Source organism: Protobothrops mucrosquamatus, unplaced genomic scaffold (genome assembly GCF_001527695.2).
Source record: "Protobothrops mucrosquamatus isolate PMUCROS unplaced genomic scaffold, P.Mucros_1.0 scaffold2997, whole genome shotgun sequence".
Classification (NCBI taxonomy): domain Eukaryota; kingdom Metazoa; phylum Chordata; class Lepidosauria; order Squamata; family Viperidae; genus Protobothrops; species Protobothrops mucrosquamatus.
In genome coordinates, this window is record NW_015389017.1 from 192,282 (window position 1) to 206,251 (window position 13,970).

The window sequence follows — 13,970 nt, forward strand, 5'->3', positions numbered from 1 at the left end:
TACTTTATAATGTTTTCCCCAAATTAAAAATACCTATGGGAGAGAATAAATGCAACAGCTGCAGTAACTATTGAATATTACTTTCAAATCCATTTCCATTTCGATCAGTTTCAAAAATCAAGCAGCCTAACAGATATTATCATTCTGAAAAGCCTTGAAAGTTCTGTTAATGCAAGTTACTTGCTTCTAATTTAGTAATCAGCTATAAAAATATTCAAGTTCAATATTTAATTGTACAATGAGAGATATTAGTAACAATGGACAATAAAAAAGCTGAATATTTTGAACAGGAATAATTGTATATTCAACAGTCGTTTTTTTTTTTTTTAACAAAAAGTAAACATGACATAACAGGACAGACATCTGAGTCCACATTTTGCTCATTTTTTACCACATTACAAAAAAGTATCCAGAGTTAATTTATTCCCCTCACTTTTTGTCTTCAATCTGTATATTCTCTCAAAACATAAAAGCAATCATGTAGTATAATATTTTGACAAAGTGAGGATAAAGGCACAGTTTTCTTTGGCTCAGTTCTGCTATGTAGAATAGCTAGGAGATCCTTTGTTTCACATTGTTACATTCCTGATGCTAATGTGCAAAGTTAAGAGGGGAGGTGCAAAAGAGTCAAAATTCTGATGTCTAAAAATAACTGTATAAGCTTTTCAGGAAATGCGATTTGCATGCAAATATTATTTCCAGGGATATCAGCAATCCAAAGAAAGATGTGCAATGTGACTTTTATATAGCAGCTTTCCTCTCAGAAGGATCAAGTAGGATTTCTGGATTAACCTCTTTAAGAACAATTGTTTTAAATAAATCTCTTGTCTAAAAGTTAGTGTTCCTTAAACCTACAAAAGAATGGAAATATTAGAAAGTGAAAAACAAGAAATCTTATACATTAAATTTATATATTTATATAAAGAAGGATGTATAGATATTTAGGTTTCTCATATCAGGGCTTTAAAGATCTAGGTGACCACTACATAGGAACAGATATACAGGTAGTCCTCGATTTACAACCATTCATTTAGTGACTGTTTGAAGTTACAACAGCACTGAAAAAAGTGACATAACCATTTTGTTTTACACTTACGACCATTGCAGCATCCCCATGGTCACGTGATCAAAATTCAGGTGCTTGGCAACTGGCATGTATTTATGACAGTTACACTGTCCTGGGGTCATATGATCACCATTTGTACCTCCAACTTGGAATGGGACAACTTGCCGCAGCCAACTTGCTGCAGACATCTTACCACACCCAACCTGATGTGGCCATCTTGCTGCAGAACAACTCGCCTCAGGACATGGGATAACTCAATGTAATAAATGTTACCTGCCACAGTTTCTTCAATATTATTTCCATTGACCAAAATGAAAATAATGTAGAAGAAGCAATGGAGGATATTTCTTGCGATGAGTCATCCTGCATGGATTGGCGAGTTGTCCCCCGCCAGGTGGGCCACGGCGAGATGGCCGTGATGAGTTGTCATAGACCCTTCCCTTCCCAAACAACCAAAGTCAATGAAGGAAGCCAGATTCACTTAATGACCACATGATTCACTTAATAACTGCAGTGATTTGCTTAACAACTGTGGGAAAAAAGTTCATAAAATGGGGCAAAACTCACTGAATAACTGCTTTGCTTAGCAATGGAAATTTTGGGCTAAATTGTGATCGTAAGTTGAGGACTAGTGTCCGGAGCTTTGCACCTTGTACTATATACCAGAGGTCCCCAACCTTTTGGGCACCAAGGACCAGTTCCGTGGAGAGAGGTTTTTCCAAGGACCGGAGGGGGCGTGGTTTTGTGTGCTGCCTGCATCTCACGGATGGGGCTTTGCTTGTTTATGTGGCCCGGTTGCTGGCATGCCACGGCCCGGTACTAGTCCATGGACCGGGGTTGGGGACCCCTGCTATATACAGTAGGGCTACAATTATCTTTTCTTAAACAAAAGAGCACACAAAATAGAGAGCTGTTATTCTACCTATATACTTAGCTATTTCTGAGTTAAAAGCAGCAATAGAATTTAAAAGATATTTAAATCACAGTTCCAGAAATTTAAAACAAATATGGATACCTTAATAAAGTTAAAACGATTAAAAATAAAAAAGGAAATGAAAGAAAAAATTGAACCTATTTACAGGAGAACTGTAGCAACTACTTTTTTAAAACATACATCATTTTTACACCTCTTTTTGTGAAAGAGGTGAGAAATTTGTGGCTGAATACAGTTCTCAGCAGTGTGCTCAGTAAGGCCTCTGCTGAAGATATGTCGCTGTTCTGACCAAGAAGCAGAATTCCAAATAACAAAAAGGGAAAAAGTGGTAACAATGCTCTATGAAAAGATACACAATCAAAAATGAATGTTAAGCAAGTCAGAATTATTTTTTTTTTACTATGCAGAAACTTACAAGGTCTGGTCAAGACTACATCGAAGTTCCTTTCGTATAAGACGGAGTAAAAACTGTAAACATATTTAAAAAATAATTAACTGTAAAATGTCAAGAACAACAAGAAACAACCCCCCCCAAAATTAATGACATCAATTCTTCATCTAAATAGTGATTTTCTGAATGTTAACAGAACAGAGAAGACTCTTGTCGCCAATTCTTCATTCCAATCTTTAAAGAAAGGCATTTGACCACCTGGGTGTGTCTGAGAAACCGAAAGGAAGTGGCAGCAGATTCAGAAAACAAACCTTGGGAACTTAGCAAGATTTAATGCAAAATAATAGCAATGAAGAAATAGAAGGAAGTAGCATATTACACTTTAATGTCAGATTTCCATTTTTAGCATAAGATTTCACATGACCTAACTGGCAAGATTTTATAAATCTTAAATTTAAATAAATTTAAATTTCAGTACTGAACCTATAGATGATTCCTAGTAACTCGCTGATATATGACATTTCAGGTTTATCTCCTTCTGATCAAAGTGAAGAAATTTAGAACAAACTTCAGACTTATTTCAGTAAATCCAGTAAGAATAAAACTAGGGTCTAACAATGCAGCAGCATAAGATCACTACATGTAATTGTGGATCTTTATCATATGTGGTCTTGCAGCTGTCATAGCTTATGCCAGTGGTGGCGAACCTATGGCATGCATGCCAGAGGTGGCACTCGGAGCCCTCTCTGTGGGCACACGTGCCGTTGCCCCAGCCTCACCTCCCCCATGACCCCCTCCTCACCAGCAGCCCCCCTGGAGGAGAGTCACCCCCGAGTGTGGCCCACACGGAGCAGCGCAACCAAGGACATGGCAGCCAGGCAGCGTAGACAAGACTCTGCCCTCATGCCCCATCCCGCACAGTTGATGCTGCGGGGCATGGGCAGAGGGTGTGGCTGCCACGGCACTGCTGGGCTGCCTGGGCGATCTGCGGTGGGCCATGGAGGCGGTGAGTGGCCCTGTGGACAGGTGGGGTAGGGGATGGGGTGAGGGTGGAGCAGGGGTGGAGCGGGGGATGGAGCAGGGGCGGGGCCAGTTTTGGGGCACTCGGTCTCTAAAAGGTTCGCCATCACTGACTTATGCAAATAGCTCTCCCTTGTGGAAATTTATTTCAGGCCATAAGGAAGAATTTTACATTATTGTTTTAGTTGTTGTTGTGTGTGCCTTCAAGCCAGTTTTTGACTCCTGGAAATTGACCGGATTAGTCTCTGTGGTTTTCTTGGCAAGTTTTTCAAAATTTGTTTGCCCTTGTCTGCTTCCGAGGGCTGAGAAAGAGTGACTAACCCAAGGTCACTCAGCTGGTTTTGGGCCTAAGGTGGGTCTAAAATTCATGGCCTCCTGGTTTCTAGCCTGCACCTTAACCACTACACCAACCTGTCTCTTATATTTTAGTTGCAGGAATTGCAGGGTTGCAGGAATAATCTCTGTGATGCTATTTGAGGGACAGATTTTTAAATATCCTTTTTAAAATGATATGTTCATTAATGTTACTGTTAGCTAACATACGAACTATGACATCTACTGGTGAAACTTATATAAATAAATGTACCCTATGCTTCCAGTTAAAATATTTTAACAAGCAGATATTGCATAGAAACTGAGATACAATTAGCCCAGTATGTATCCAAATGCTCCTTTGGGTGAAGTATCACACTGTGGAAGTTCAAGCTTTCACAGAAGCAATGTAACAAATGATTATACCACATTTCAACAAATAAGGGAGCAACACTACAGTACAGTACGACTTACCAGTAAGGCACAGGCATCTGCTATCATCAGCATGTAAAAGACATTGTTCCAACCAGATGAAGAAAGAAGACCAGCTAACAATGGTCCCAATGCTGCACCTAAAATACCATGCACATACATTAAAGCACACACAGGGTGGGACCTGAGGCATCTAATACTTCAGAATGATTTTGAAAACTCACAACTGGATGGCTTTGCAAGCTGTTCTGAATGACAATACATCCAGATCATTTTTCTTCCTATCATCCTCACCCATTTCCATGTGCAAACCATCAGCGGAATCCCAGGCTGATGGCAAACTAGTCTTCTTGTGACATTCACTTCACTGGGTTGTAGCTGGTGTTATAGGAGTGCTGGCAGAGGATCATTTTCAAGATTCACAGTTCGGGATCTTGTCAAACCTATCAACTTTTTTATTGAAATTTCAATAAATTTCAATGTAACTAATATATTTGCATAAGGATCCTACCACTGCACTGCACTGCACTGCACTGCTCTCTCTCTCTCTCTCTCTCTCTCTCTCTCTCTCTCTCGCTCTGTATGTGTGTGTACCTTCAAGTCAGTTTTGATTCCTGGCAATTAAACAAACATAAAATTATATTGACAACATTTTTGGAAATGGATTGCCACTACCTTCTTCCTAGGGTTGGGAGAGAGTGACTGACCCAAAGTCACCTAGCTGGCTTTGTGTCTCAAGTGGAACTAGAACTCATAGTCACCATTGAAAAAGCATGATGATTTATATGCTTCTACTGTTTAAGTGATACACGTAGGCACAAGGCGCATCCTGACTGCGACCTTTTTTTAAAACTAACTCTCACACTGGTTGAACATTCTCAAAATCTGGAGAGGACCAGACTGGGAAAGACTGGTCAAGAGTTTCCTATCAAACTTTCCCGCCTTTTGTTCTTGAGGATGATACCATACCTACGGAGCCTGTTCCGTCAATGATGGCTGTAACAGTTGAGAGTGCTTTTGCGTTTCCATGAAGGCTTTTATGGGTACCCTTTAAGAACAAAATATTCAGATAGAAATACTTAGAGAATAGAGAATAGAGATAATCTTCATCTTATTTATATTGTAAATCTTCCTCACATTATCTGGTGCGACACTGAAAAAAATGCAATTATAATATTGCCACTGAATATCACCAATGCACAATATATTTTCCTCCTCCTCTAGAATTTGTGTTCTGATTTTTTATATGTACTTATTAGAAATGATACAACAAAAATACTGTGGCAAATAATATGCTCCATATAGAACAGAAAAGGACTCACCAGGTCAGCAGAGACAGCTGTTGTGATCAATGCATATGGACCATTTACAAGAGCTCCACAGATCAGCAGCATAACTTAAATTTAAAAATTGAAGTTAATATGTATTTAATATCATCAACAGTCAGCAGATGCAGGACCTGTTATTTAATTTTTATTAAACACTGGAAGGCTCATATATTAGTTTGTTATTGAAAAGAATAGGCCCAAGGAAAAACATATGAGAAAACTCTGCTCAATTCAGGTTCTCATTCATTTGGAACTATGCACCTTTACTATAGGTGTGCCTCTTCAAGCACATAAAGGAGACACATGGTGTAATCTTTTAAAATACTGCTTTCTAAAGGAAGTATCACTAAGGTCAATGGTGCTCATGCTATTTATAGTAATGAAAAGAAAAAACTTTATTGTGGTCATTAACCAGCTGTTTATAACACAGCACATAGTGACCTGCACTTACACTTGATTTATTTATTAGGTTTTTATCCTCCCTTTATTACTTTATAAGTAACTCAAGGTGACAAACATATTCATCCTCCCTCCTCTTGTTTTCCCCACAACAACCCTATGAAACTAAGAGAGAGTGACTGACTCAAAATCACTCAGCTGTCTTTCCTGCTTAAGGGAAGACTAAAATTCACTGTCTTGGCGTCTAACCCAGCACCTTAACTGCTAGACCTAAATATCTTAATAATCAGTAATTAATAAGCAATAGTTAATTGCTATGGCCAATTAAACAACTGATAAATATAAACATTATATGGTTTACCTATACCAGGGGTAGGCAACCTTGGCTCTTTTATGACTCATGGACTTCAAATCCCAGAATTCCTGAGCCAGCTTGGCTGGCTCAGGAATTCTGGGAGTTGAAGTCCACGAGTCATAAAAGAGCCAAGGTTGCCTACCCCTGACCTATACATTACTATCCACTGTAGCAATGACTGTAGCTAAAAAAAAAAACGGCATTATTTTTTCTTATTACTAAGCTAGGGAAATGAGAAACATTTTATTGAAGAAGAAAGCTATTTCTTTTCTTTTTACCATCTATGCCAGGGGTGTCAAACTGCCGGTCCGCGGGCCGGTTTCGTCATACCGAAGCCAGGCCCACCCCATTGTCGGCCATGCAAAAGAAGTCGGGATACATCGCGACACATCACGTGACGTGGCAAGTTTGACACCTGTATTCTATGCAATCCAAGCTTCTCTTCCAATGTTCTTAGACAATAAGTTGAGCATTGGGGAAAGAAGAGGGGGGAAAGAAGAGAGCAAGAAATGACAATGATTTGGTGATGGTTTCAGCTGGGCTGGGCTACAATACTTGATAAATGCTTGTGGCCAGTGTTCTGTTGATTAGCAGAATTCCTTTATGAAAATAGGAGCTGTGTAAACCTATTTTATTTTATCAGTTTGTCCGATCTGATTGTCTTCCCTTAGTTGTTGCAAAGTATGATCTGACAAGAAAGAAAACAAGTTATGGCCCAGATCATTGCTGTTGCTATGATTATTACTGATCTGGGAAACAGAGATTCGTGAATTACGCTAACTCTTATGAGTGGATAAGGAAAACAGAAATGAAGTGAAAAAATGATATAATTATGAATTACAGTTTTAAAGCTGTATTCATTAGATATAAAATTAATATCTCAATCTTCCCCACAAAACTGCTAACATTTTCAGATACACAGCTTGATGACTTTGTCCCTTAAGAAAGTCAGAGAAAAAGAAAGAAGATGTAGAGAGGGATGGATGACATAACTTGAAGTGGTTTCACTTAGAACATCAAGATCTCGTCTCTCTAGTTTTAGAAAGCATTACATGAAATTATAGAATTTGCAGGAAAGTACATTATGGTGGAACGTTAAGAAAATCCTTTTTATCAGTCACAGCAATTCCACCAATTAATGGGTTTTGGTAGAGTCCTCATCTATATCAACAACCTAAGATATGCAGATGATACCACTCTAATGGCAGAAAGTGAAGAGGAACTAAAGAGCCTCTTGATGCGGGTGAAGAAGGAGAGTGCAAAAGTTGGCTTGAAACTCAACATTAAGAAAACCAAAATCATGGCATCTGGCCCTCTCAATTCCTGGCAAATAGATGGGGAAGAAATGGAGGTAGTGACAGATTTTATTTTCCTGGGCTCTAAGATCACCGCAGATGGGGACTGCAGCCAAGAAATTAAAAGACGCTTGCTCCTGGGGAGGAAAGCTATGGCAAATCTAGACAGCATACTAAAAGCAAAGACATCACCATGCCAACAAAAGTGCGTATAGTCAAGGCCGTGGTTTTCCCAGTTGCAATGTATGGATGCGAAAGTTGGACCATAAGAAAGGCTGAGCGACAAAGAACTGAGGCCTTTGAACTATGGTGCTGGAGAAGACTCCTGCGAGTCCCGTGGACTGCAAGGTGTTCAAACCGGTCAGTCCTTGAAGAGATCAATCCCGACTGCTCTTTATAAGGCCAGATCCTGAAGTTGAAACTCAAATACTTTGGCCACCTAATGAGAAGGAAGGACTCACTGGAGAAGAGCCTAATGCTGGGAAAGATTGAGGGCAACAGAAGAAGGGGACGACAGAGAATGAGGTGGCTGGATGGAGTCACTGAAGCAGTAGGCGTGAGCTTAAATGGACTCCAGAAGATGGTAGAGGACAGGAAGGCCTGGAGGAACATTGTCCATGGGGTCGCGATGGGTCGGACACAATTTCGCAATTAACAACAACAAACGAGTCCTCATGACTGAGTGTGTTAGCCATTTCTCTTAGATGCTTTACCTGGTTTCTTGCACCGAGTTGGCAGTTGGACCCAATGGCTAAATGGCTTTTCCCATCTACTATTAAGCATGCCACATCTCTTATTATTAATAATTATTACTCTTAGTATTGATTATTATTTTATTATTAATAATAATTCTCATTCTTATTAATAATTGACAATAATTATTAATGCTCCTTATTATTCTTATTATTAAGCATGTCACATCTCTTCTTTTTTCTCTAGGGAGAATTGCCTGTCACCTGGAGTATGACAACCTTCCTTCCCCAATCTTATGCTTTCCAATTGTAATCCAGAAAACATCTAGAGGGCACCATATTGAGGACATTTTCATTGAAACACATCACTTGAAAGTTATTTGTTTTCTGAATCTTTCATTCACAATAAATTATCTGATCTGAACAGAAATTATCTCAGTGTAACCCAGACTGTTAGTTTTAACCATAAAAATTCCAGAGTTAAGTAAAAGTTGGAGTGGATTTATATTTAAACAATCCAATTGAAGCGGGGAGGGGGAAGGAAGAATAAAGCATAAAACTTACTTATTGTGGCCTCTAATCCCATTTTACTGATCACAGAAAATATATACAGCTAGGATAAATACAAATAGCACAGTTAGTTCGAATCATTCTGTAGTAAGTCAAGCTCTCTTGGCTAGATGTCCACTACAAATTTAGCATTATTTTTCTTTTTGGAATTCTATTTTCATTTGTCATTATTCAAAATTGAAGAAGTGGGTATAGTTTGTTCTAGAGAAAGAAAAATGCTTAGATATCCACAACAGTAGGGTACAAAAATGCAATTCTATTTCATTAAGCCTGCTTTTGTTTATACATTATAATTCAAAAAGCCTTCAACACTTTCATAATCATCATCGTCACCCATCACCTCAAAACTTACAGTGGGTCCAGCTATCAACAGCATCATGCCACAAGTTGTAGCCCTTTTTTTGAGTCGGTCTGATATTACACCTGCTAAAATTCCACCTGTATAAAAAAGAGAGAGAGGTGCAAAATGTAACAATGTTCTTTGCACATTCAAAACTGTGCAAAATAACACTATAAAAGTAATATTTTCCTTGATTCTTAGGAAGTGCCCTTCATATGTACAGTAGCTCATCCACAAAGCTAATCATGATTACCTTTAATTCTGCAGTGATAAATCTTCTCCTCTATTTACTCTTCAGCTGACAACATCGTTGAACATTTGTCTGTTTTTGTCATCCACTCCAATTCCACCCCAATCACCTACTTCATTTTTTGTACTGCCATGTAGCAATACTGAGCAAAAAATACCACTTCACACCAAGCTGCTGCAGTTGTGGAAAAAATAAAAAAAAAATCCTTCACTGCCAACCCTTACAAAATGGAAATAGCTCACTCGCACTTTTAAGAATGCATCCCAGTGACTCCTACTTTTCTGCCCCGTACAAACTGTTATTAAATATCAAAACCACCACTCTCATCCAAAGCTTCTGTCAAAACTGCCACCTCATGCCTGCGCTCTGCTATCACTCGTTACCACTCTGTTGTGGATCCTAGAGAGAGGGTGGAAGGGAGGGAGGATGCTTGGGGGAAAGTGCGCCTCTCCGAGATGGCGTTTCAAAATTGCCCCGCTGTGAGAAGAATGCAGCTGCAAGCCAGCCTACACCCAGAGTGACCCTTTCAAAAACATCTTCTTTGAAATTGATTGGACAATGGGGGGGGGGAGACAACAATGGGAAGTGCCTAAGGGGGGAAAGTTACACTTGGGGATTTGGCCCGCGAATTTCAGTTCTGGCTTTGCTCTATTGTATTTCACTTGACCTTTCGTAAACTATACCTTTCTCATCAAATGAGAAAGGATCATTCTTACTTAAAGGTTCAAGTTGAGGCAGGTCTGACAACTCCATTAAAGACACCCTCCAATATTTTCTCAAGCCGCCAACCAAACTTTAATTATCAGCATCTACTCCCTGTTTCAAAGTATTTCTTGTCTCTGTTTCAGAATTTGATTTAAAAAACCAAAGACTCATATATGTGTAGGTTTCAAAGGTAATAAACAGGTCATAGTAGCACACTCACCAAAAATTCCTCCAACATCAAATAGGGTAGAAAGATCACCTGCCCTTTTGGCATCAAGATGCTCTACCAATGAAACATAAAAAATATGTCAGCAACAGTTTAAATATTTTCAGGTGCCATAATATTTTCCAAGACAACTGTTTCAGCAGGTCTAGCTTGTCTAAATTACTACCTTTTCAGCTGTAATATGGAGAAACAAATCATCGGATCATTTGGAATCATATCGAATTTTTCTGCTTCCCTTGTCTTGTGTCACGTATCTAGTACTAAAGTAGAGGAATCACATGCCATCTCATATATCTCATATTAAGCTATATGAAAGGAAAAACGCCTCTGAGATAGAATTTATTTTGTGATTTTTTTTTAAAAAATGTATTTTTCTTCCCTTAATAAAGGATTGGTCTACTATATTTCAATACGAAGTACGAATAATGGATTGCATGTTTTACTATCTGTTACAAAAATGTTAAAAAATGAAGTTTCTTCCTCCTAGGATTAGTTTCTCGTAATTTTTACAAAATGCAAATGAATTACAATAAGGTACTAGACAACTCATGCTCCATTTGGTCATCATTTCAGAGATATTTCCTCACCTAAACAGAGAAACAGAATGACCATTGGTGGGCAAAAAAAAATAGTGGGAATGACTTTCAACTTCTTGCCAGGTTCCACATTGAATTCCTTGTGGGAACTGGCAGGGAGCATCCTTCCTTCCTTCCTTCCTTCCTTCCTTCCTTCCTTCCTTCCTTCCTTCCTTCCTTCCTTCCTTCCTTCCTTCCTTCCTTCCTTCCAAAAGCCAGCAGGAAGTCATAAATCCAAGGCCAGCAAGCTGCTAAATGGCTGCTGCTGGGTGTGGGAGAGCACACGATGGGATGCAAGTCAGAAATATGTGTAAGGGGGTGGCTTCAGAGGGATGTAGGAGAGGTGTGGATAAAGAAGAATGTATGGGGGTTGCAGGGCTATGTGAGAGGTGCTCTGCTGGTTGGTAATGGTGCACAGGAGCGTGGCGAGGGTTGGGAAGAGTGCTTGAGAGGAACGTGCAGATCAGAGACAGTGCATGGGAGGGTGTGGCATGGTTTGTGAAGATATGTAAAGAGACCCAAGAGATGCTGCATGAGTGGAGAAAGGCAAGTAGTGGGGAGGGTCACAGAGTGTGCATGGGGGTGTGAAGAGGTGCTGCATGGGTTTGGGAAGACACGTGGGGGTGACACTTGTTTGGGAAGGCACATGGATGGGGTAGCGTGCAAGGAGATGGCATGGGCAAGAGGGTTTCTTCCTCTCCCTCCTTCCTTCCCCCTTTCCATCCTTTTCTATCTGGCAGGTAAATGGCTGTTGCTGGGTGGGGGGCAGAGCAAGGGATTGCGAGACTGGCTGGGAAACATATGTCCTAATTTTTGTCATACACAGTTTCTTGTATCTCTCTGTCTTTCCTTACTCCAATCAGCAATTGTTATGAGCAGATATTTAGCTGGTGAAATTGTTATNNNCTTCCTTCCCCCTTTCCATCCTTTTCTATCTGGCAGGTAAATGGCTGTTGCTGGGTGGGGGGCAGAGCAAGGGATTGCGAGACTGGCTGGGAAACATATGTCCTAATTTTTGTCATACACAGTTTCTTGTATCTCTCTGTCTTTCCTTACTCCAATCAGCAATTGTTATGAGCAGATATTTAGCTGGTGAAATTGTTATGCACATCTTTAGCAAACAGTACTTTATGTAATTGGATATAATCAGGTTTTTTGTTTAACTTACAAAAATAACTTAATTCATCATATCTATTAAATAAAAATCTGAGAAATGTTTGCCTGTTATTATGCTTTATTTACTTTTTTAAAAAAAACCACCACTCCCAAAGGACTCAGTTGAGTAAACGTGTGACTGAATTTTTGAAAAAGTTTAACCATATTGAACTCTCTCTCAAATATGATTTGTGGTAATGTTTTATATGACCAGTCTTTCATAATTCTTTAAACTAGGACACTTACCGACATTAGTGATATATAGTGGAAGCCAGAAAAGAAAAGTGTAGCTGACTAATTTGGCAAATAATAGGCAGAGAGAGAATTCTACCACTCCCTACAAAGAATGGAAAATAAGATTTATTTGAAAAGAAAAAGACAATAAACACTTTACTTTGGGCTAATTTTTGTGCAAGGATTTCGGTACAACATATAATTGTCCAATATTATACAGAGATAGTTGAATGATAATATAGGATCATGCATAAACAGCCTATATTCAAAGGGTAACCACTGATACAAAGCAAACAGCATGATGGTCTGCAGTCACATACCCTCTGTATGATTGACCAATAAAATTTATTTCAATATATGGGATCAGGGATCCATTGGAAAGTTCCACAGCAAGTGAGCCTTGCCTGGGAACAGCCCCCACTGCACATTAATGTCAGACCCTCCTTTGCAAATCGGCGGATAAGGTATCATCCAATAAAACTCTTTCTTTTGCTATCATTTAATAGTGACTGTGATCTTGGAATCTTTCAAACTTGGGGGTAGGGAGGAATCTTCTTACATAGTCCATTCTGATCTCTCATCTCTGTTAAGGGCACAGCACTTTTTGCTAATTGAACCTTACGCTGTCTAGAGGGTTTCCTTCTCTGTGAAGTAATACCCACTAATGGTAATTCCAAAGCCATGCATTAACAACAAACCTGACGGTTTTCTAGGGATCTATAGGATTGATTCAGGTTTCAGTTTGATTGATCCTCTCCTTTCAAATGAATTAAGTGTTAAACTGTCAACTTCACTTAATGTGTTGAATAAAATCAGATGCTTTCAGTTCAATTCAAAGATCCAGAAGCCTTTTGCACATATGTACACATACTTCAATACAATAGAACTGAATCTTGAAATCAAAGAGATTCAAATCTGATTGTAAATTCAAATTAGAAATTGGCTGATCTGCGTACTTCTAAGGATTTTATCTCCATAGTCCCCACATTCAAATTAGTCCCCGCATTCAAATTAGAATTTGGGTGATGTGGATATTTCCAATGATCCCCGCCCCCAGTACCATTACTAGAGAAGCTGGCATACTCACAGGTATTTGCAAAGCTCCAGTGAAACTTATTGCAGCATTTCCATTTTCAAAGTGTTCATATCCTCCATTAAGATTCAGTGGCTTTGTGCAATTCTCATTGCTTGGTAGCAGACAATGCATTTCTGGATCCTATAAAAGACCCCATCAAACTCAATGTAGGCAGTATGTCTCTTCTCTTTATAAACTAAGCAACTGAGATATTATAATGTACCGTTAAAAAAAAGAAATGATATATTGATATGCTATTTATATACTGAATACTAAGGAAGCATTTCATGTTCTATGTTCTGTGTGTAATAGCAGAAGTGGGAACCACATCCAGATCAGAGACTTCCCATTTCCACCACTGTGGACCAAAGGCCATGGTGGAAGACTTCAGATAGGAGAAACCTCTTTAGATTTCCTCTAATCCCTGTTCCTGCTTTTGAGATTATTATTTTTTCTGTTCAGTGAGGTGGGCGCAAGAGATATTACTGTTTGCCTTTTCCTTCTCAGGAAAAGAAGCAAGCAAACAAAAAGCAGTCCCTCTCTTTACACAAAGATCACTTCTTGTCTTTTTCTGTAGGGCAAATGTGCTTGCAAATTCTGTAAAGCAGTCAGAGGG

At 39.1% G+C, this 13,970-nt stretch overlaps 1 protein-coding gene across 1 annotated transcript; it reads right to left on the reverse strand.

Annotated features, from left to right (window-relative positions):
* Positions 1-213: 213 nt before the first annotated feature.
* Positions 214-13,495, reverse strand: SLC37A1 (solute carrier family 37 member 1; the record flags this gene model as incomplete). Its single annotated transcript, XM_015826185.1, is given in 10 exon segments — positions 214-851; positions 2,416-2,468; positions 4,198-4,295; positions 5,125-5,203; positions 5,478-5,551; positions 8,789-8,837; positions 9,147-9,232; positions 10,310-10,372; positions 12,292-12,382; positions 13,367-13,495. Coding segments are annotated over 10 exon segments (729 nt in total). The 3' UTR covers positions 214-835.
* Positions 13,496-13,970: the final 475 nt, after the last annotated feature.